Source organism: Salvelinus fontinalis, chromosome 12 (genome assembly GCF_029448725.1).
Source record: "Salvelinus fontinalis isolate EN_2023a chromosome 12, ASM2944872v1, whole genome shotgun sequence".
NCBI lineage: Eukaryota > Metazoa > Chordata > Actinopteri > Salmoniformes > Salmonidae > Salvelinus > Salvelinus fontinalis.
The window spans coordinates 46,964,184-46,984,938 of NC_074676.1; the positions used below are offsets into that span (position 1 = coordinate 46,964,184).

General features: G+C 43.4%; 2 protein-coding genes across 2 annotated transcripts in view; both read left to right on the plus strand.

Annotated features, from left to right (window-relative positions):
* Window positions 1–6,141, plus strand: part of alpi.2 (alkaline phosphatase, intestinal, tandem duplicate 2) — a 28,307-nt gene extending 22,166 nt beyond the window's left edge. Inside the window, exons 9-11 of the mRNA XM_055940959.1 lie at window positions 131–321; window positions 4,247–4,363; window positions 4,865–6,141. Coding sequence (XP_055796934.1) covers window positions 131–321; window positions 4,247–4,363; window positions 4,865–5,145 — 589 coding nt within the window. The 3' untranslated portion in view covers window positions 5,146–6,141. The remainder of the gene's footprint in view (window positions 1–130; window positions 322–4,246; window positions 4,364–4,864) is intronic.
* Window positions 6,142–6,747: 606 nt separating this feature from the next.
* On the plus strand, window positions 6,748–19,133 carry ankle1 (ankyrin repeat and LEM domain containing 1). Its single transcript, XM_055940958.1, has 9 exons — window positions 6,748–7,262; window positions 7,668–7,820; window positions 8,140–8,245; window positions 9,073–9,193; window positions 9,429–12,149; window positions 15,031–15,205; window positions 15,408–15,570; window positions 15,814–15,946; window positions 17,498–19,133. Exons 1-9 carry the CDS (start codon window positions 7,195–7,197, stop codon window positions 17,668–17,670), a joined length of 3,813 nt encoding a protein of 1,270 aa, XP_055796933.1. The 5' UTR covers window positions 6,748–7,194; the 3' UTR covers window positions 17,671–19,133.
* Window positions 19,134–20,755: the final 1,622 nt, after the last annotated feature.

Below are 20,755 nucleotides of genomic sequence, written 5' to 3' on the forward strand. Positions count from 1 at the left end.
CTCCTAGATGGAGTAGAGTTTTGTCAGCCTATTACATCTATTTAAAGCTTCTGCGAGTGAGGGGATTAATAAAGATAATTCATAAAGATCATATTGTTTTGACAATTGCTGGTGGGTTTTTCACTTCAAGGGGGAGAATTGATCACGGTCACCATGACAGCGGGGCCAAATTTGCCCTGACGGAGGCGGTGGAGTTTGACAATGCCATCGAGCGGGCGGCAGAACTGACCAGTGAGCTGGACACTCTGTCTGTGGTCACTGCTGACCACTCCCACGTCTTCTCCTTTGGAGGGCACTCCAACAGAGGGAACCCCGTCTTAGGTAGGCTACATCATGAAGTCCATACTTAGGCCCAGGGTTGCAAAGCTACCGGTAATTTGCCAAAGTAAACATATTAATGGTATTCACTAAGTTGACGGTTTATATTTATGATATTGCAGCTTTGTCATAATTTATTTCATTTTAAAATCATCTTATTTGATTATTTGCCATTGGAAAGTATTCATACCCCTTGACTTTTTCCACATTTTGTTACATTACAGACTTATTTTAAAATTGATTAAATAAAAAAATGTCCTCAGCAATCTAGACACAATAACCTATAATGACAAAAATTAAACAAGTTTTACATAAATTTTGCAAATGTATTAGAAATAAAAAATAGAAATACTTTATTGACATAAGTATTCAGACCCTTTGCTATGAGACTCGAGATTGAGCTCAGCTGCATCCTGTTTCCGTTGATCATCCTTGAGATGTTTCTACAACTTGATTGGAGGCCACCTCTGGTAAATTAAATTGATTAGACATGATTTGGAAAGGCACACACATGTCTATATAAGGTCCCATAGTTGACAGTGCATATCAGAGCAAAACCAAGCCATGAGGTCGACGAAATTGTCCGTAGAGCTCCGAGACAGGATTGTGTCGAGGCACAAATCTGGGGAATGGTACCAAAAGATGTCTGCAGACTTGAAGGTCCTCAAGAACACAGTTTCCTCCTTCCAAGAAGTTTGGAACCACCAAGACTCTTCCTACAGCCCACTTGGAGTTTGCCAAAGGCACCTAAAGGACTCACAGACCATGAGAAACAAGATTCTCTGGTCTGACGAAACCAAGATTGAACTCTTTGGCCTGAATGCCAAGCGACACGTCTGAAAGAAACCTGGCACCATCCCTATGGTGAAGCATGGTGGTGGCAGCATCATTCTGTGCCAAGAGTGTGCAAAGCTTTCATCAAGGCAAAGGGTGGCTACTTTGAAGAATCTCAAATATAAAAAATATTTTGATTTGTTTAACACTTTTTTTGGTTACTACATGATTCCATATGTGTTATTTAATAGTTTTTATGTTTTTACTATTATTCTACAATGTAGAAAATAGTAAAAATAAAGAAACCCTGAAATGAGTACGTGTCCAAACTTTTGACTGATACTGTACGTAAATGTGATATTATGATTTTTTTTTTTTTTACATTTGCAAAAATTGTAAAAAAAAACAAACAAAAAAACATATTTTTGCTTTGTCATCATGGGGTATTGTGTGCAGATTGACGAGGGGAAAAAATGATTTAATCAATTTTAGAATAAGGTTGTAACGTAACAAAATGTGGAAAAAGTCAAGGGTTCTTTCTGAATGCACAGTATATTACATGTGATGAGGCCACGCAGGGGCACCCGAGTGGAGACTATTATATTGTACAGCTCCCGAGTGGCGCAGCGGTCTAAGGCACGGCATCTCAGTGCCAGAGAAGCCACTACAGACCCTGGTTCGATCCCGGGCTGTATCACAACCGGTCGTGATCGGAAGTCCCATAGTGCAGCGCATAATTGACCCAGCGTCAGCCGAGTTAGGGTTAGGGTTTGGCCAAGGTAGACCGCCATTATAAAGATAATTGCAGACACATTTTGATAATCTGAAGTACCCAAAAAAAGACCACTAGATGTCATGTTATAAAATAAAGTTTAAATAAACTTAAACGGGATGGAACCAAAATAATTTTCCAATCGCTTTGTTCTGAACAAACCCCCCCCCCCCCCCCCACCCTTTTATACTGCAAAATAAAGCTCTGAACCGGTTTGAACCCCCCCAAAACTACCGGCTTATACATATAGTCTACAAAACATTAGGAACACCTGCTCTTTACATGACATTGATCAGGTGAATCAAGGTGAAAGCTATGATACCTTATTGATGTCACTTGTTAAATCCACTTCAATCAGTGTAGATGAAGGGGAGGAGATGGGTTAAAGAAGGATTTTTAAGCCTAGAGACAATGGAGACATGGATTGCGTGCCATTCGGGGCGGCAGGGTAGCCTAGTGGTTAGAGCGTTGGACTAGTAACCGAAAGGTTGCAAGTTCAAATCCCCGAGCTGACAAGGTACAAATCTGTCGTTCTGCCCCTGAACAGGCAGTTAACCCACTGTTCCTAGGCCGTCATTGAAAATAAGAATTTGTTCTTAACTGACTTGCCTAGTTAAATAAAGGTAAAAAAAAAAAAAAAAAAAAAATTCAGAGGGGTAATGTGCTAAACAAAAGAATTAAGTGCCTTTGAATGGGTTGTGGTAGTAGGTGTCAGGCACACCGTTTTGAGTGTGAAAAGAACTGCAACGCTGCTGGGTTTCACCGTTTCCTGTGTGTATCAAGAATGGTCCACCACCTAAAGGACATCCAGCCAACTTGACACAACTGTGGGAAGCATAGGAGTCAACATGGGCCAGCATCCCTGTGGAACGCTTTCGACATCTTGCAGAGTCCATGCCTTGATGAATTGAAGCTGTTCTGAGGGCAACATTAGGAAGGTATCCTTAGTGTTTTGTACACTCAGTCGATAGTTTTTTTTCTGTTCCGTTTTAAACCTCTGAAATCAACTTATGTTAAATTACTTCACCAATCAGTGCTGATAGAGCAGCTTGTATTGGAAAGTGCAAGCTATAGTGCGATGGACAGACAGGTGACGTGAGATGCGATTGAAATTTTGCTGGTCACAAGAGAGAGTGAGAGAGGGTGAGGCTAGGCTTGAAGCGCTGGGCATCTTGTTATGACATGCATTATCTGAATTAGACCTACTGAATTATACCTATGGAGAAGTGGCTTCTATGGAGGAACTTTGAATGTCTTTGAACTTCCTAGAGTTTGCTTAACGTTGGACCAGAGCGAGCGAGCTAACTAGATAACGAGCTTGTGTGTCCAGAGTGGCACCAGAATAAAAACACGTCTTACCTTTTTGTGGTTAATAAATCCAATGTGTAACGTAGTAACTATAGTAAAATGTAATCCAAAATATCTCCCTAATTTCTGAATCACGCTTGTTAAGTCAGTATGCTCCAGTTTATGCTTCGGCGGGGGAGGGGCTACAGTAACCTAGGCTTCGGCGGGGGAGGGGCTACAGTAACCTAGGCTTCGGAGGGGGAGGGGCTACAGTAACCTAGGCTTCGGCGGGGGAGGGGCTACAGTAACCAAGGCTTCGGCGGGGGAGGGGCTACAGTAACCTAGGCTTCGGCGGGGGAGGGGCTACAGTAACCTAGGCTTCGGTGGGGGAGGGGCTACAGTAACCTAGGCTTCGGTGGGGGAGGGGCTACAGTAACCTAGGCTTTGGAGGGGGAGGGGCTACAGTGACCTAGGATTCGGAGGGGGAGGGGCTACAGTAACCTAGGCTTCGGTGGGGGAGGGGCAGGTAGCCTACACAAGTACACACACTGGCAAAGATTTTCAGCTTGAAGGCAGACACTGGAATACGTTTCTGAGTGACAGCGTAAGTGGTTTGCATAGGTGCTTTGTGGTGTTTTTTTGTGGGACTGGAAAAAATGCCTAGAAAGTAAAATAACTTTATTAACCGGTTCCCATACCTTTAAAAAAAAGTTTTTTTCTGGAACAGTATAGATCACTTTCGTTCCAGGTTCTGATTTCGCTCTTTTACTGTTTTCGGTTTTGTTCCCTGAACCGGTTCAAACCCTTGCTTGAAAGCTACTAAGATATTGGTAGTTTACAGGTAAACTTAGGAAGTTTCCAGTAATATACGCACTCTTTGCATCCCTAGGTAGGCCACATCATACATGGTCCATCAAATATGGCCAAAAAATGCAGTGTATTGATCAGGCCCCCTATTCCATTTGCTTTAATGGTATTTTTGGGGGCTAAACATAGGGGTTTATATAATTATGTGGTCAAGGGGGCTGTTATGTGTATTTGAGCAAGCTTAGCGTTAGACTGACAAAATCTAATGTCATGCATTGTGTCTTGAAGGTCTGTCCCGTAACTTGGCTGACGATAAAAAGAGCTTTACCACCACACTCTATGGAAATGGACCAGGATACAAGTTAGTCAATGGATCTCGTGCAGATGTGAACACAACGGAAGCAGGTACGTCTTGCTTTTGAGCACTGCATCATAATAAGGAACTCTAAATTTGACAGAATGTGTAGAGGAAAATGACTGCAAAATAAGATAATCTTGTCTGATCAAATGGAAAAATGGTGTTGGCAAAAAAATGAGGGGGTGGCAGTAGATTTAGGAAGAAATTTGCATTTAAAATAAAATTTAAAAAATACAACTTTGAAAAAAATATATTCTACTTTCAGTTTATTGAGAAGTCATGCAAAAATATAATTAAAATGTTAGTTTATTTCCCAAATTGACTGTCTTCAATTCAAATTGACCCCAACCCTGACATCAGTTAATGAAGATTAAAAGAGTTTCAATGCGTTTATCATGCAGATAATCGTAGGAAATTAACATCAAAACGAAAGCCAATGATTGTATTTGTTTATTAATTATCCTCCTTAAAAGGCCTACAGTTTCCAAATTACATGACAGCATGTATATTTTCTCTCTCCTAACTCTGGCTCTCCTTCGCACCTCCAGATCACAAAGATTACAAGCAGCAGTCAGCTGTACCTCTGGACTCCGAGACCCACGGCTCAGAGGACGTGGCCATCTTTGCCAAGGGCCCCATGGCCCACCTCTTCCACGGGGTCCAGGAGCAGAGCTACATTGCCCACGTCATGGCCTACGCAGCCTGCATTGAGCCCTACACAGAATGCTTCATCCCAGACCTAGAGCCAGAGCCTGGCCACACAGGAGCCACCAACCCCAGCCTCATAGTGCTGCTGATGGGCCTCATACCTGCCCTCCTCTCCCTCTGATGGGCCTCATACCTACCCTCGTCTCTCTCTTCACTGTCTGATGGGCCTCATACCTGCCCTCCTCTCCCTCTGATGGGCCTCATACCTGTCCTCCTCTACCTCTTCTCTGTCTGATGAGCCTCATACCTGCCCTCCTCTCCCTCTGATGGGCCTCATACCTGTCCTCCTCTACCTCTTCTCTGTCTGATGAGCCTCATACCTGCCCTCCTCTCCCTCTGATGGGCCTCATACCTGTCCTCCTCTACCTCTTCTCTGTCTGATGAGCCTCATACCTGCCCTCCTCTCCCTCTGATGGGCCTCATACCTACCCTCCTCTTCTCTGTCTGATGGGCCTCATACCTGCCCTCCTCTGTCTGATGGACCTCATACCTGCCCTCCTCTCCATTATATCTGTCTGATTAGGAAACATGTAGAGAACCAGCTATGATTAATCTACTGAGATTTATCAGATATTCCACCACACAGACATTTTACATTTGAGTCATTTAGCAGATACTCCTACAGTAGTGAGTGCATCCATTTTTGTACTGGGGAGTCACACCCACAACCCTGGCGTTGCAAGCACCATGCCAACTGAGCTGCGGTCTACCAACTGACCTACACGGGACCAATAGCTACACCCGGATAGCTCTTCTGTCCTGCAATATTGATATACCTTATTTGTTGGCATTGCTAATGTTCAATCAAGACATGGGTAATCATGTTCAACCCATGTTTGTTTGTTATTAAGGTATGGATAATAATGTTTGCTATTGAGGTATGGGTAGTTATGTTTGTTATTTAGGAAAGGGGTATGGATAGTAATGTTTATTTAGGAAAGGGGTATGGATAGTAATGTTTATTTAGGAAAGGGGTATGGATAGTAATGTTTATTTAGGAAAGGGGTATGGATAGTAATGTTTATTTAGGAAAGGGGTATGGATAGTAATGGCGTTGTGTAAACTGAGCTGATCTACAGTATAACCACCATTGACACTCCATAAATATCCAAATGTACTTGCAATTAGTCTAATTCATTTCAAATAAAATTACATTTTTGGTAGGAAACAATTATTCTTGAAGTTAATGCTTGTTAACCATTTTATTGTCAAAGTTAGTAACATGACTATTGAAAGGAAAATATAAACGGATGTGGCTTCAGTCAGTAAATCTACTATGAAACGCAATACCGTGGACAACAAATGAAGTCCTGTTTTTAAATTACAATTTTGGAATATAGAATGAAAAGTTTTAAATACATGTAGCCGGGTATTTCTTTAGAGTAGATTATGTGCTGATTGAATATTCAAAAAGGACGGGATAAAACAGGCTTTCCCAACGTTTATTTTTATTGCCCTAGCGCTACACTGCTGATTCAAATAAACAACTAATCATAAAGCTTTGATAATTTGAAGCATCTGTGTAGTGTAAGGGCAAAAACCAAAACCCCTTGGGGTCCCGGGGATCGAGTTTGGGAAACGCTGCGAAAAAGGAAAGAAACTGTAAAAGCAAAACTATTGAAATGTAGTAAATAATTGATTAGATAAAGTGGCCTGTACTCTGCTCTCTTATCCTTCACCTGGTCGATATCTAGCTAAATAAATATTGACAGAATATTTAAGAATAACTCATAACTAACGAAACAAGGAAAGGATTCCTCTTTACTTCATAACGAAATAGCAAGGGAATTGTTGTGGTTTCTATCCACCGGCCTGCAACTAGGGTTGTGAGGCTATTAGATATTTAAATGTGTAATTCGCACTCCGACCTGAGAAAGGCAGCGATACCTAATACTGCATCTAGTCTGCCGGAAACGGACAAGAACAATACGAAGTAGCGGGGTTTAGGAACTTGGAGGGAACTTCAACACAGGAAACCAAGAAAGGAAATCGAAGATGAATGTGTATTTGTGTTTATCAAAATTGCAAAACATAAATAAATATACGAAGCCGATCAATCACAATTATATTGAATCCGATGTGCACGAGATCTTCGATTGCATGATTTTAGTTCGGTAGCTAACGTAATAGCTTTGATTACCAGACGAAATATTGCAAAAGTACGCTAGTCATGCAGCATCGAAGCAAGACCAGTCTGGTAACACAGCTGTGCAAAGCTGTGAATGATGGAGAACCAAGGTGATGTGCTGTCATCTCTTTACCTAACTAGCTAACGTTACTACCAAAGAGTATCCATCTGTGCTACTTCAACGTTACTAGCTAGTAGCTTCATAATTTACAGCTATAGCAAGCATGTATCATTGGAGTTATGAGAAGAGCCAGAGTTACTAGGCTAACGTTACCACAGATGCAAGGGGATCATAACATGTGCTACTGTACAGAACGTAACGTTAACTATCTAACGTAACTATTTATAGTTGGCTAGATAACAACAGGGCTAGTTAACTATTTAGTTCTATGCTATTTAACTTTAACCTTGTTGTCTATAAGGTTTATACCAATTAAAATACGTGTACATACATGCAATTTTAACACTACCTGTGACAAAACAATAACATTATTATTTTCTGAACATTATTTTAGATCCGTCCAGATTCTTCTCGCACAAGGAGCAAATCCAAATCTCGTCGGAAGCAAAGGTGTTGCTGCTGTGCATTTGGCAGTTGGCAAAGAGACTGAGAAAAGTATACGCTGCCTGAAGTTAATTCTACAACATGGGGCAGACCCCAACATCAGGTACTGTAGACCTAAATTCAACTAAATAGGCTCTACTGTAAAACAACCTCATCTACTGTTTTTCAATGTGCAGAACATGTTGCTTGCAATTATGTCGTATAGCTAGACATTCCGTACATCTTGCGACATGGCTATAATATAAATCAAATCTAATTTTAGTGGTCACATATTTAGCAGATGTTATTGCGGGTGTAGTGTGAAATGCTTGTGAGCTAGAATCAGAGCTGACATGTCTGTCGACTCCATTACATGCGTATAACATGTCATAAACATGCATGCAGCAAAGCTTTGCATCAAATGAGCTTTTTTTCCCATCCAGGTCTTCGGATGGCTTGACACCCCTGCACGTAGCAGCAGTATGGGGTTGCTGTCAGAATCTCAAACTGCTGCTAAAGAATGGAGGGAACGCAAACTTAAAGGATCAGGTGGGAGAGGTTACATTTGGGTCTGATTTTACTCAGCTTTTATTGCACTTATGTTTAAAATGTAGGCTACAGTAGGTATGAGTTACGTTACTGTAAGACTTGTAAATAGTCACAATGCTGCAAGAATGCAGGAGGAGCAAAGGAGGGTTACAGTTACATATTAACTATGTTCTTCTGTACAGTGTTCTGTAAAACAACATGAATCAACTCTCTCTGTGTCTGTCTCTGTCTTTCTCTCTCTCTTTCTCTCTCTCTCTCTTTCTCTCTGTCTGTCTTTCTCTGTCTCTGTCTTTCTCTCTCTCTTTCTCTCTCTCTCTCTTTCTCTCTGTCTGTCTTTCTCTCTGTCTATCTTTCTCTCTGTCTCTCTCTAGCCTACTTTGAATTGTTCTGGTGTGGTGGTCATTATTACAGGGCAATTCCACGGTAACATAGTGAGATTTTTCACTTTAAAATGTATGTAAATAAACAAACAAACAATGATTGCAAAGTTAAACAAACGATACAACTCTTATGGAAAAAATTACTACTTTTACCAATTTCCACTGAACATTTGCAAAAACACACTTACTTGAAGAACAGTGCAGATGCAAAGTTTGTAACAGAATAACAGTTTGTGCCGTCATTCTGTTACCAAACTTTGCTTCATCAAAAAATTATAAAAATCTGAGTCTCACTATGTTACCAGAAAATTAAACACAGGACAATATCTACATTTTTTCGCCCTCCAGATTTTGAAACAATCACCACGTTTTCCTTCTTCATAACCCCATTTACAGTATGGCAATCAGCCTCACCTACTCCTTATGTTGTCTCGTTGCTCTCGTCAGGAAGGGAACAAACCAGGCGATCTGGCACAACAACAGGAGAACCACAAATGTGCCCACCTCCTTCAGGAGCACCAGTCTCAGTCCTCGGACACAGAGGAAGATCTGCCTCAATTCCAATACTGTAAGACATTGTTTTGACCATTTGTGCTGCTTCACATTACAAACTCTGTGACGTGTCACTGTGTGGCTTGATTGGTAAGAGGAAGGCGCTAGTGGGTCATGGGTTCAATTCCCTTGGGTCACAGACCGACTGTTGTAACATGTGTTGGATAAAAGCGTATGAAAAATGGCATATGTTATTATAATTGTCTGATTTTCTAAGAGTCTAATTACTTTGTCCTTTCTATTTCCTGCAGCTGTTTACAATGGCCAAGGTGACGCCGCGTCAAGCTACACTGACTCCGAAGACTGCAGTGTTATTTCTCACAGCATGTCCTTGCTGAGTGACTTTGGGGAGGGCCCACTGAGTAGCACGCATCAGACCTCATTCTTTGAATTGTCTGCTATTAGCAACAGGCACAGTTGGAGAGGAGGATCCCTTTCAGGGGCGTCTGATTATAAATCTAACCCTCAGGTGCGCCACACCAATGAGTGGGACATGGACTCTGACTGGGAGCCTCCATCAATGTTATCCAGCACTCGTATGTCCATCGCAGGTCCTAGAGCCGCACTTCCTGTACTTCAGGAGGATGTACCACTCACTGACTGCAGTGCGCTACATCTGCCTGCAAATGGGAACAGACTCTCTCCTCAGTTGGACCACCTCCCGCCCTGCTTTTCACGACGCACGAGCCGCAAGAGTGTGAGCTTCAGAGAGGAAGTGGACGAATACTTCCCTGTTTTTAGTTCAGAATCTCTGAGGCAGGAGCCAGCGGGTATTGCCTACTCTAAAGACTGTACTCTCGACTTCTCTGAATACTCTGAGTTCCTGGATCCAGAGCGCATGGCCACCGTCCTACATCACCAGGGGATCGACGTCACGTCCCCTGAACATGTGTTTGTATTCTCCAAGGATAATAATGAGTGCACTGAGATTGACATGGAAAAAACAGTTGTTGGACACTTCCCATTTGAGGAAGAGAACGGAGAAGTGGTTGAGAACCAGGTAGAAGAAGTGAAGGTCCCTGAACGAGCGTTATGTGTTTCTGCTAGCAGCAGCAGCAGTAGCAGTGGAGCTAGTAGGTACAGCAGCTGTGATAGTGACCATTACATTACGACCCTGGAGGCGTCCCCCAGACGGGTCGCACCCTCTGAAGAGGAGCGTAAAGTGAGAAGCAGAGGTGTGGAAGACGACAAACACACACAAAATCCAATGAACACTAACCATGTAGATACTGATGAAACTCCCAACAGCTCAAAGAGGTCAAAACCAGCCATGGAAGAACTACCAGGCATGGTAGATAACCTTACACTGACTGACAAAATATCTCCAACCAAAGGTCCAGGTTGTGAAGAGATATTTCCAGATGCTGTCTTAGCGGGTAATGGTGAAGAGTTGTCAACAAGACCGACTGAATGCACTCCCAGACCGACTGAATGCACTCCCAGGCCGACTGAATGCACTCCCAGGCCGACTGAATGCACTCCCAGGCCGACTGAATGCACTCCCAGACCTGGTTCTACTCAAGCATTGGAGGAGGACCTGCCTCTGACCCCAAGTCCCTTTGTCACTGGTAGGACGCACTCGCGGCTGAGTCGCTGTTCGGTAATTAGCAGCAAGACCCCCGAGAGCCTCCTCTCCACCTCCTCGCTGTTTGAGCAGACCTTGCCTACGCCGACACGCACACGCCGCCAAAACATCAAGTCGCAAGGCAGCGACAACGTCTTTTACGACACGCCGTGCGGTCGTAGTCGCACCCCAGTCTATTCTGGAAACAGGACAGGTAGTACTTCCGGGGACTCATTTGTCATCTATGAGAGCCAAGAGCCTCAATCTAGCACTCTCAGAGCTGACAGAGGTCAAGGGTCATATGTCAGTGCCAGCCAAGCTGACACCCTCATCATCGCTAAGGACGACAGAGGTCAGGGTTCATATGTCAGTGCCAGCCAAGCTGACACCCTCATCATCGCTAAGGACGACAGAGGTCAGGGTTCTTGTGTTAGTGCCAGCCAAGCGGACCCCCTCATCATCGCTAAGGACGACAGAGGTCAGGGTTCTTGTGTTAGTGCCAGCCAAGCGGACCCCCTCATCATCGCTAAGGACGACAGAGGTCAGGGTTCTTGTGTTAGTGCCAGCCAAGCGGACACCCTCATCTCTAGAATCATGGCCGACACAGTCATCATAACTCCAAGTTTAGCTGACAAATTCTCTTTACTGGATCGTTACTTTTTAAAAAATCCTCACAAAGAGACTTTACCCACTTACCTGAGAAAAGATGTTCTTGAAGGTGGTGAATTTCTAACCGACGATTTGTCCAGCTCCAGTGATGCAGTGACCAAGGATGGGACAGTTGGTAGCTTTGGGCCAAGAGTGGAGGAATCCTGGACCACAGAGGACTCAAGCTCATCTTTGTCAAGTTCTCAGACTCCATCTTCATCCAGCTCCAGTTACTTCTCTCCAAAAAGAGATCAGCCCCCCTCGACCCCAGGCACTACCCCACGCTACAGCATGAGCCGACTCTCCCGCTTCCACAAACCCCAGCGGCTGGCCAGCCTCTCCTACACCCCAGGCGGACGTCCTCTAATACCAGACCTGGAGGAACCGGTGGAGTACCTCTACACGGACACGGAGCAGGGTCACGAACTGATTGAGACCCACGTCCCACCTGCGGCCAACACCTCACTCAGCTCCAGCATGAGCACGTCCAGCAGCGAGGACACAGTGCTGTACGACTGGCGCTCCCTGCAGGGCGGTGGAGGAACGGTGGTCAAAGGGAAGGAGAACCAGGAGCCCGTGGTGACTCAGGAGTGGTCAGAGACCAAAGGCCTGACGGACAAGGAGCTGAGACGCAGGCTTGTGGAGATGGGAGAGAGTCCGGGACCCATAAGTAACCGCACCCGGCCTGTGTACATCCAGAGGCTAAGGCGGCTGTTGCTGGAGCCGGCCACTCAACAACAACTGTCGGACCAACCCCAAGGTAATGTTCCTTTCAGTTGTGTTAACTCTCAATCAAACTTCATGATGACGTCATTAAGGTTAGATCAGAGATGTAAATGAGGGGGTAAACACTGTTGATTATGCAAATAACATTTTATTCGTCACATGTAGACGAACCGAACGAGTGTGTTCGCATACTCCCTTAAAAGACCTTCATTTTAAAAACAAGAAGAAAACGGCAATAGTACTGTTTGTCCATTTTGAGACGCCGTAGCCGGTATACACTTCCTCAAAATAGTCAGAATCTAAGATAACTCAAGAAATCTGTCATTCATTTTGACGTTTTTGTTGAGGAGATCTTAGTCTCGCAATTTTACATCTGACAAATATGTTTGGTTCAGTATTTCTCATGTGAAAAAAAAATGCTAATAAAATGATTCCTCCTTCATTGAATGACAACAAAAATCTCTACTGTTGACCAAACGCAGATGAAGGGCCGATAGACTTCAGCTACCCAATATGGCGCACCTCAAGAAAAATGTTTGTGTACACGAACCACCGGGGGAAAAAAACTAGCCGAAGACCACGAACTGTTTTGAGTGGGAAGCATGAGGACGCCTTAACAGTGAAATGCTTACTTATGGGCTCTTCCCAACAATGCAGAGCGAGATAGAATTGAAAGTAATAACACGTAATAATAAATACACAATGATTAACGATAAAATGGTTATATACACAGAGTGCCAGGTAATAACATGGCTATATACACAGAGTGCCGGGTAATAACATGGTTATATACACAGAGTACCAGGTAATAACATGGTTATATACACAGAGTGCCAGGTAATAACATGGTTATATACACAGCGTACCAGGTAATAACATGGTTATATACACAGAGTGCCAGGTAATAACATGGCTATATACACAGAGTACCAGGTAATAACATGGTTATATACACAGAGTACCAGGTAATAACATGGTTATATACACAGAGTGCCGGGTAATAACATGGTTATATACACAGAGTACCAGGTAATAACATGGTTATATACACAGAGTACCAGGTAATAACATGGTTATATACACAGAGTACCGGGTAATAACATGACTATATACACAGAGTACCGGGTAATAACATGGTTATATACACAGAGTACCGGGTAATAACATGGTTATATACACAGAGTACCAGGTAATAACATGGTTATATACACAGAGTACCAGGTAATAACATGACTATATACACAGAGTACCAGGTAATAACATGGTTATATACATGGGGTACCAGTACTGAGTCCATGTGCAGGGGTATGAGGTAATTGAGGTAGATGCACTATATATACAAAATTATGTGGACACCCCTTCAAATTAGTGGATTTGGCTATTTAAGCCATACCTGTTGCTGACAAGTGAATAAAATCGAGCACTCAGCCATGCAATCTCCATAGGCTAACATTGGCAGTAGAATGGCCTTACTGAAGAGCTCAGTGACTTTCAACGGGACACCATCATAAGATACCATCTTTCCAACAAGTCAGTTCGTCAAATTTCTGCTCTGCTGGAGCTGCCCCGGTCAACTAAGTGCTGTTATTGTGAAGTGGAAACGTCTAGGAGCAACAGCGGCTCAGCCGTGATGTGGTAGGCAACACAAGCTCACCGGTGAGTGCTGAAGTGTGTAGCATGTAAAAATCGTCTGTCCTCGGTTGCAACACTCACTACTGAGTTCCAAACTGCCTCTGGAAGTAATGTCAGCACAATAACTATTTGTCGGGAGCTTCATGAAATGGGTTTCCATGGCCTTGCAGCCGCATACAAGCCTAAGATCCCCAATGCGCCATGCCAAGCGTCGGCTGGAGTGGTGTAAAGCTCACGGCCATTGGACTCTGGAGCAATGGAAACGAGTTCTCTGGAGTGATGAATCACGCTTCACCATCTGGCAGTCCGACGGACTAATCTGTATTTGGCGGTTGCCAGGAGAACGCTACCTGCCCGAATGCACATTGTCAACTGTAAAGTTTGGTGGAGGAGGAATAATGGTCTGGGGCTGTTTTTCATGGTTTGGTCTACGCCCTTTAGTTCCAGTGAAAGGCAATCTTAACACTAAAGCATACAATGACATTCTAGATGATTCTGTGCTTCCAACTCAGTGGCAACAGTTTGGGAAAGGCCCTTTCCTGTTTTAGCATGACAATGCCCCCGTGCACAAAGAGAGGTCCATACAGAAATTGTTTGTCGATCGGTGTGGAAGAACTTCACTGGCCCGCACAGAGCCCTGACCTCAACCCCATTTGAATACTTTTGGGATGAATTGGAACGCCGACTGCGAGCCAGGCATAATCGCCCCAAAATCAGTACCCGACCTCAGTAATACTCTTGTGGCTGAATGGAAGCAAGTCCCCCGCAGCAATTTTCCAACATCTAGTGGAAAGCCTTCCCATAAGAGTGGAGGCTGTTATAGCAGTAAACGTGGGAGCCACTCCATATTAGTGCCCATCATTTTGGAATGAGATGTTTGACAAGCAAGTGTCCACATACTTTTAGTGATGTGGTGTATATACTGTAGGTAGGGATAACGTGACTAGTCAATGGGATGGAGAAATAACAGTAACAGCAGCGTATGTGCTGAGTCAAAAAAGTGAGTGGGTCAATGCAGATAGTCCAGGTAGTTATTTGGTTAACTATTTATCAGTCTTATGGATTGAGGGTAGAATATGTTAAGGGTCCTGTTGATTCCAGACTTGGTGCAAGTTAGTTGTTAGCATAAAGTGGTTGGTAACTCACACCCAGTCAGGTGTTCAGTGTTTACCCACCTTCTGAGTTTTCACCCACTACATCCCTGGGTTAGTAACCTTTTGAGAGATTATGAAAATGCTAGTCTTTTCTGCTGTGTTGACTGACTGAGCTATGTGTGTTTTTAGGTCCTGCGCAGGGACACAGTCCAGAGCTGTGTGTAGCCCTGCGGACGTTGGTGCTGCCCGACTGCCAGGACGACGAGCTGGCGCTGTGCCAGCAGTTTGACCAACCAGACCAGAACAGGAAGTGGCGTGAGGGCGTCATCAAGTCCTGCTTCAACTACCTGCTACTGGACCCCAGGTCAGTTGTAATCGTTTGGCTTTTCCAATGCCTAAAATGAATCTTTCCTTGCATCCTCTCACTAGAGAATCACCCTGCACCTTCTCCTCCAATGGGGTGCATTTCATTGCAAATAGGCGGATTTGAAATTGAGCCTGCGTCATTTTTAAACGACGTCGTTTCATTATCTATGTTCCTCTTCCGGCCCTTTTTCCTGCATCAGAGTAACAAAGAACCTACCGTATCGGAGTCATTCCATGAGCCCTATGGATTGTTTTCAGACTTTCATCAGTGCTATATTCTACGTGGGCAAGGGCAAGCGCTCCCGACCCTACAGTCATCTGTACGAGGCTCTAGACTACCACCGAGGAGATAAGACTTCTAAGGTTGGAGTCACTTTCTTTAACTACATTTGAACTCTCGTAGGCGTTTCTGTTGTTTTTTCTCTTGTTCTAGGTCTATGTGGTTTTTCCAGTCGGTTGGTTGTATTGGTGCAGTGACAAAACAACAATGGCTACCAACGTTCCAATGTAATATAAATGGCCAAGTGTAAAGTCATGTGAAATGGGATGTGGTCCACGTCAATACGTTAACGTCCAGTATCGTTCCTCCTATTTTTTGGGGGACAGAAACTGTGCTCCAAGGTGCAGCACATCCTCCAGGTCTGGAAGGCCGAACAGGGGGTGATCTCTCTGCACTGCTTCCAGAACGTCATCCCTGTGGAGGCTTACACGCGTGAGGCCGTCATGGTGGACGCCATTGGTGAGTGACCATTCTTTTATTTGAGGTCCATCTCAGTAGTCTAAAGTGACTTATCCTCCTGTCCTTCTTTAAAAAAAATGTTTTTACTCATCTGAAAATACAGGCTAAAAAACAAGTCGATATTGAGGATGCCTTTCTGTCATTTCCTTTCACTGGTGTAGTTCGTCACGTTCAGTGAAGATGGAGACAGGGAGATGAGGAAAACATCTTATGTAGCCTGGTTGTACTTCTATGTTCTGTGGGTCCCGAGTGGCGCAGCGGTCTAAGACACTGCATCTCAGTGCTAGAGGCATCACTACAGACCTTGGTTCCATTCCAGGCTGGATCACAGCGGTCTAAGACACTGCATCTCAGTGCTAGAGGCATCACTACAGACCTTGGTTCCATTCCAGGCTGGATCACAGCGGTCTAAGACACTGCATCTCAGTGCTAGAGGCGTCACTACAGACCTTGGTTCCATTCCAGGCTGGATCACAGCGGTCTAAGACACTGCATCTCAGTGCTAGAGGCGTCACTACAGACCCTGGTTCCATTCCAGGCTGGATCACAGCGGTCTAAGACACTGCATCTCAGTGCTAGAGGCGTCACTACAGACCTTGGTTCCATTCCAGGCTGGATCACAGCGGTCTAAGACACTGCATCTCAGTGCTAGAGGCGTCACTACAGACCCTGGTTCCATTCCAGGCTGGATCACAGCGGTCTAAGACACTGCATCTCAGTGCTAGAGGCGTCACTACAGACCTTGGTTCCATTCCAGGCTGGATCACAGCGGTCTAAGACACTGCATCTCAGTGCTAGAGGCGTCACTACAGACCCTGGTTCCATTCCAGGCTGGATCACAGCGGTCTAAGACACTGCATCTCAGTGCTAGAGGCGTCACTACAGACCTTGGTTCCATTCCAGGCTGGATCACAGCGGTCTAAGACACTGCATCTCAGTGCTAGAGGCGTCACTACAGACCCTGGTTCCATTCCAGGCTGGATCACAGCGGTCTAAGACACTGCATCTCAGTGCTAGAGGCGTCACTACAGACCCTGGTTCCATTCCAGGCTGTATCACAGCGCTCTAAGACACTGCATCTCAGTGCTAGAGGCGTCACTACAGACCCTGGTTCCATTCCAGGCTGTATCACAGCCGTTTAAGACACTGCATCTCAGTGCTAGAGGCGTCACTACAGACCCTGGTTCCATTACAGACTGTATCACACCCGGCCGTGATTTGGAGTCCCGTAGGGTTCCGCACAATTGGCCTAGAGTCATCTGGGTTTGGCCGGTGTAGGCCGTCATTGTTAATAAGAACTTGTTCTTAACTGACTTGCCTTGTTAAATAAAGGTTACATTAAAAAAAAAATATAATGTTAAGATGGATATCTTGAGGTCTATTTTTCCCCTCATTTCTTTCTAATGTATAATTTTGAGTCTCATTTAAAGTTTCTTTTTTTTATCGTACGAATTGTTTAAAAAAGTTAGAAGTCTTGCCTATATACGAAACTAAAATGAATGTAACGAAATAAGATAAACAGTTTCAACAAAAGAAACCTTCCCATTGCAGGATTGAAGATGCTGACCAATCAGAAGCGAGGGGACTACTACGGGGTGGTGTCCACGTGGCAGTTGAAGAGGAAGAGGGAGCTGGGGGTGCACCTGCTCTACAGGGCCATGCAGATCTTCCTGGCTGAGGGCGAGAGGCAGCTCAGACCTCCTGATATCAGGGTGGGACAGTAGTGACCCCCAGTGGGTAGAGTTGGGTACTGCACCAACAGAAAATGAAAGTGTTTATTGAACAAGGTGTTGACTATTTTGCTCTATTCTGACAAAACTTGGGTTTAAAGGTCCAATGCAGCTGTTTTTTTTAATCTCAATATCAAATCATTTCTGAGTAACAATTAAGTACCTTATTGTGATTTGTTTTTAATTAAAATGGTTAAAAAGGAACAAAAATAGCTTCTTAGACAAAGAGCAATTTCTCAAGCAAGAATTTTGATAGGGCTGTCTAGGAGTGGTCTGAGTGGGGAGAGGAACATTGAAAATTGACTAATTTACAGCCTGTTGATGTCACCAGGCGGGCCAAAACTCCATCCCACCAAGACAGGCTGACATTTCAGGCAGTCGTTTCAGACAGCTCTCACACTAAAAGGGCATTATCATAATTTTCACAATATTATTTCAGGCTCATAGTGTGGGAATTTAATAAAACACAGGGCAACCACATTTTTGAGTGTACTGGGCCCATTTAAAGTGTAAATGTTTTACTTATTGATGTAGAAGAGATTGGCTTGTTGGAACACGGGACCAAGATATAGGTCATTTTTCTATACGTTTTTGTGACCATGTCGTACCAGGGCTCCTCAACCAGATTCACCTTGGAGCTCTAATGGTTGTCATTTCACCTTTCTGTCAGCTCTCCAATCTCCTCGCCTCCTTCTCTAATCCCATCTCCTCGCCTCCTTCTCTAATCCCATCTCCTCGCCTCCTTCTCAACCGCATTGGAAGAGAAGTTCCAAGGTCCCTCCTGTCGGACCTTCTTCTCCAAAACGTTTTTAGAAGGAGCCGAAGAGAGCATTGATGAATCGAGGAAAGGAGAATTGAGAAAGAGAAAGAATTAGTCACTGGAAGAAAGACTGATATGGAAAGCTTGTCCACTTACCATCAGTTAAATATGTACGTCCATTAAATATGATGCAAATACATGTATTTCTTTAGCAGGAAAACCATTAGGCTTGTATTGTTAGTAGTATGATCATGTTGTATGTATTTGTAGATAAAGTTTACCACCAGAATGAAAGCACTAAAGGAAAAAAAACATTTTTTTTTAAAGAATCTTGTCACAACCAATGTATGTCTCTGGTCAAAACACTGGGTGGAAGGAAAAACACATTTACACACGTTTCGAGGATTTTGTTATTTACCTCGGTCAAATCAATTACAGATAAACTTGATTTAACTATTTCCCTTTTAACAAGAGATATCATCAATGCATAGTTAAAATGAAGGTACCAAACAAATGTCAATATCATTGGCTATATGCCTATGCCGGTTGTGCTATGTCAAACTGGCCAAAAGTTTACGTGTTCGAATCATCTCATGCACAGAATCTTTCAACTGTCTTCAGACGATTTCATCAATGTAGCATTCTTTTTCTTTGTATGTAAGGATTTTCTTTTATAAAAACAAAAATACCGAAGTAATTGACTGTTTGTCACCTTTCATTTCAGTTGACCCTGACATTTCACTATAACAACATTTGGCATTGACCTGAACAATAGGCTGTAAAAGGTGTGCTTGCGTTCCAGCATAATTTGAACAATAGGAGGATGGCAATTTCATTTCCTTGATTCCTCCCATCCTCTCTTCGTAGCTTCCTCCTCAAAACCCATTGGATGAGAAGTTATGAGGGGAGGGACCTCTGACCTCATCCAATGGGGTTTGGGAGGCAAGGAAATGCTAGAGATTCTCACACAGTCTTGTTAAGTGATTTATATTTTTTTTGAGTTATTGAAATAATTTCAAAATTGTAAAAAATATGTATTTTTTTATGTTTATAATTTTACCTTTTAAATAAAAGGCAAGTCAGTTAAGATCAAATTCTTATTTACAATGATGGCCTACCCCGGACAAACCCAATCACGGCCTGGATGTGATACAGCCTGGATTCGAACCAGGGACTGTAGTGATGCCTCTTGCACCGAGAAGCAGTGCCTTACACCGCTGCGCCACTCGGAAGCTAAATGAAGGACATGCTAGCTTTGCTGTACGAGTCTCTTCAACCAGCTAGAGTTTGATTTCAATGGTAGTTAGGTAATTGGACCTGAAGATATATGTAATGACTAGATGTACAGATGCACTATACTTTATATGGATGCATGTATTGTAATGACTTTAAAACACAAACATTTTATAATATAGCAGTGAACTTCAAATGGGTACACACATTTACCATACTGTACTCAGTGGTCTGAATGTCCTGCAATGATGGTGTCTATCACCATGTCAGAGTTCCCTCTAGTGGTCTTCTGATGGTGTCTATCACCACGTCAGAGTTCCCTCTAGTGGTCTTAATTTGTAAGTCGCTCTGGATAAGAGCGTCTGCTAAATGACTTAAATGTAATGTAAATGTCTTCTGATGGTGTCTATCACCATGTCAGAGTTCCCTCTAGTGGTCTTCTGATGGTGTCTATCACCCTGTCAGAGTTCCCTCTAGTGGTCTTCTGATGGTGTCTATCACCATGTCAGAGTTCCCTCTAGTGGTCTTCTGATGGTGTCTATCACCATGTCAGAGTTCCCTCTAGTGGTCTTCTGATGGTGTCTATCACCACGTCAGAGTTCCTTCATAGAGTTATCTATTTTACTATTGTACTTTGGATGGAAACACTCCTAAACTTTTGTCATTGGCAAAATCTTGTGTTCCCCATGTATTGTTAGAGTTCTAAACAGTGGAGTCTGGGATTATTAGATATCTTGATAAAGATGAGCAAAAAAAGAGACTATCAAATAATATAAATACTGAGCTATATTGCAAAACAATATATACAAAATTATATTATTTTATACTAACACAATTACTCAGAGAAAGAGATTTTGTAGTAAATATATATAAAAAATAAAAAAACATTCTCAAAAAATTCTCCCCACTTGTGAGGATAACAGCACTGAGGCTTTTTCTAAAATGTTTTATGACATTGGAGAACACATTGGGAATGGATCCTAGACCAGTCCTCCATACAGAATCTTACCACATCCTTCATCTGCACTTATGGACTATCCTCTTCAAAATCAAACCACATGTCCGGAGAATGAGATGGCCAAGCAT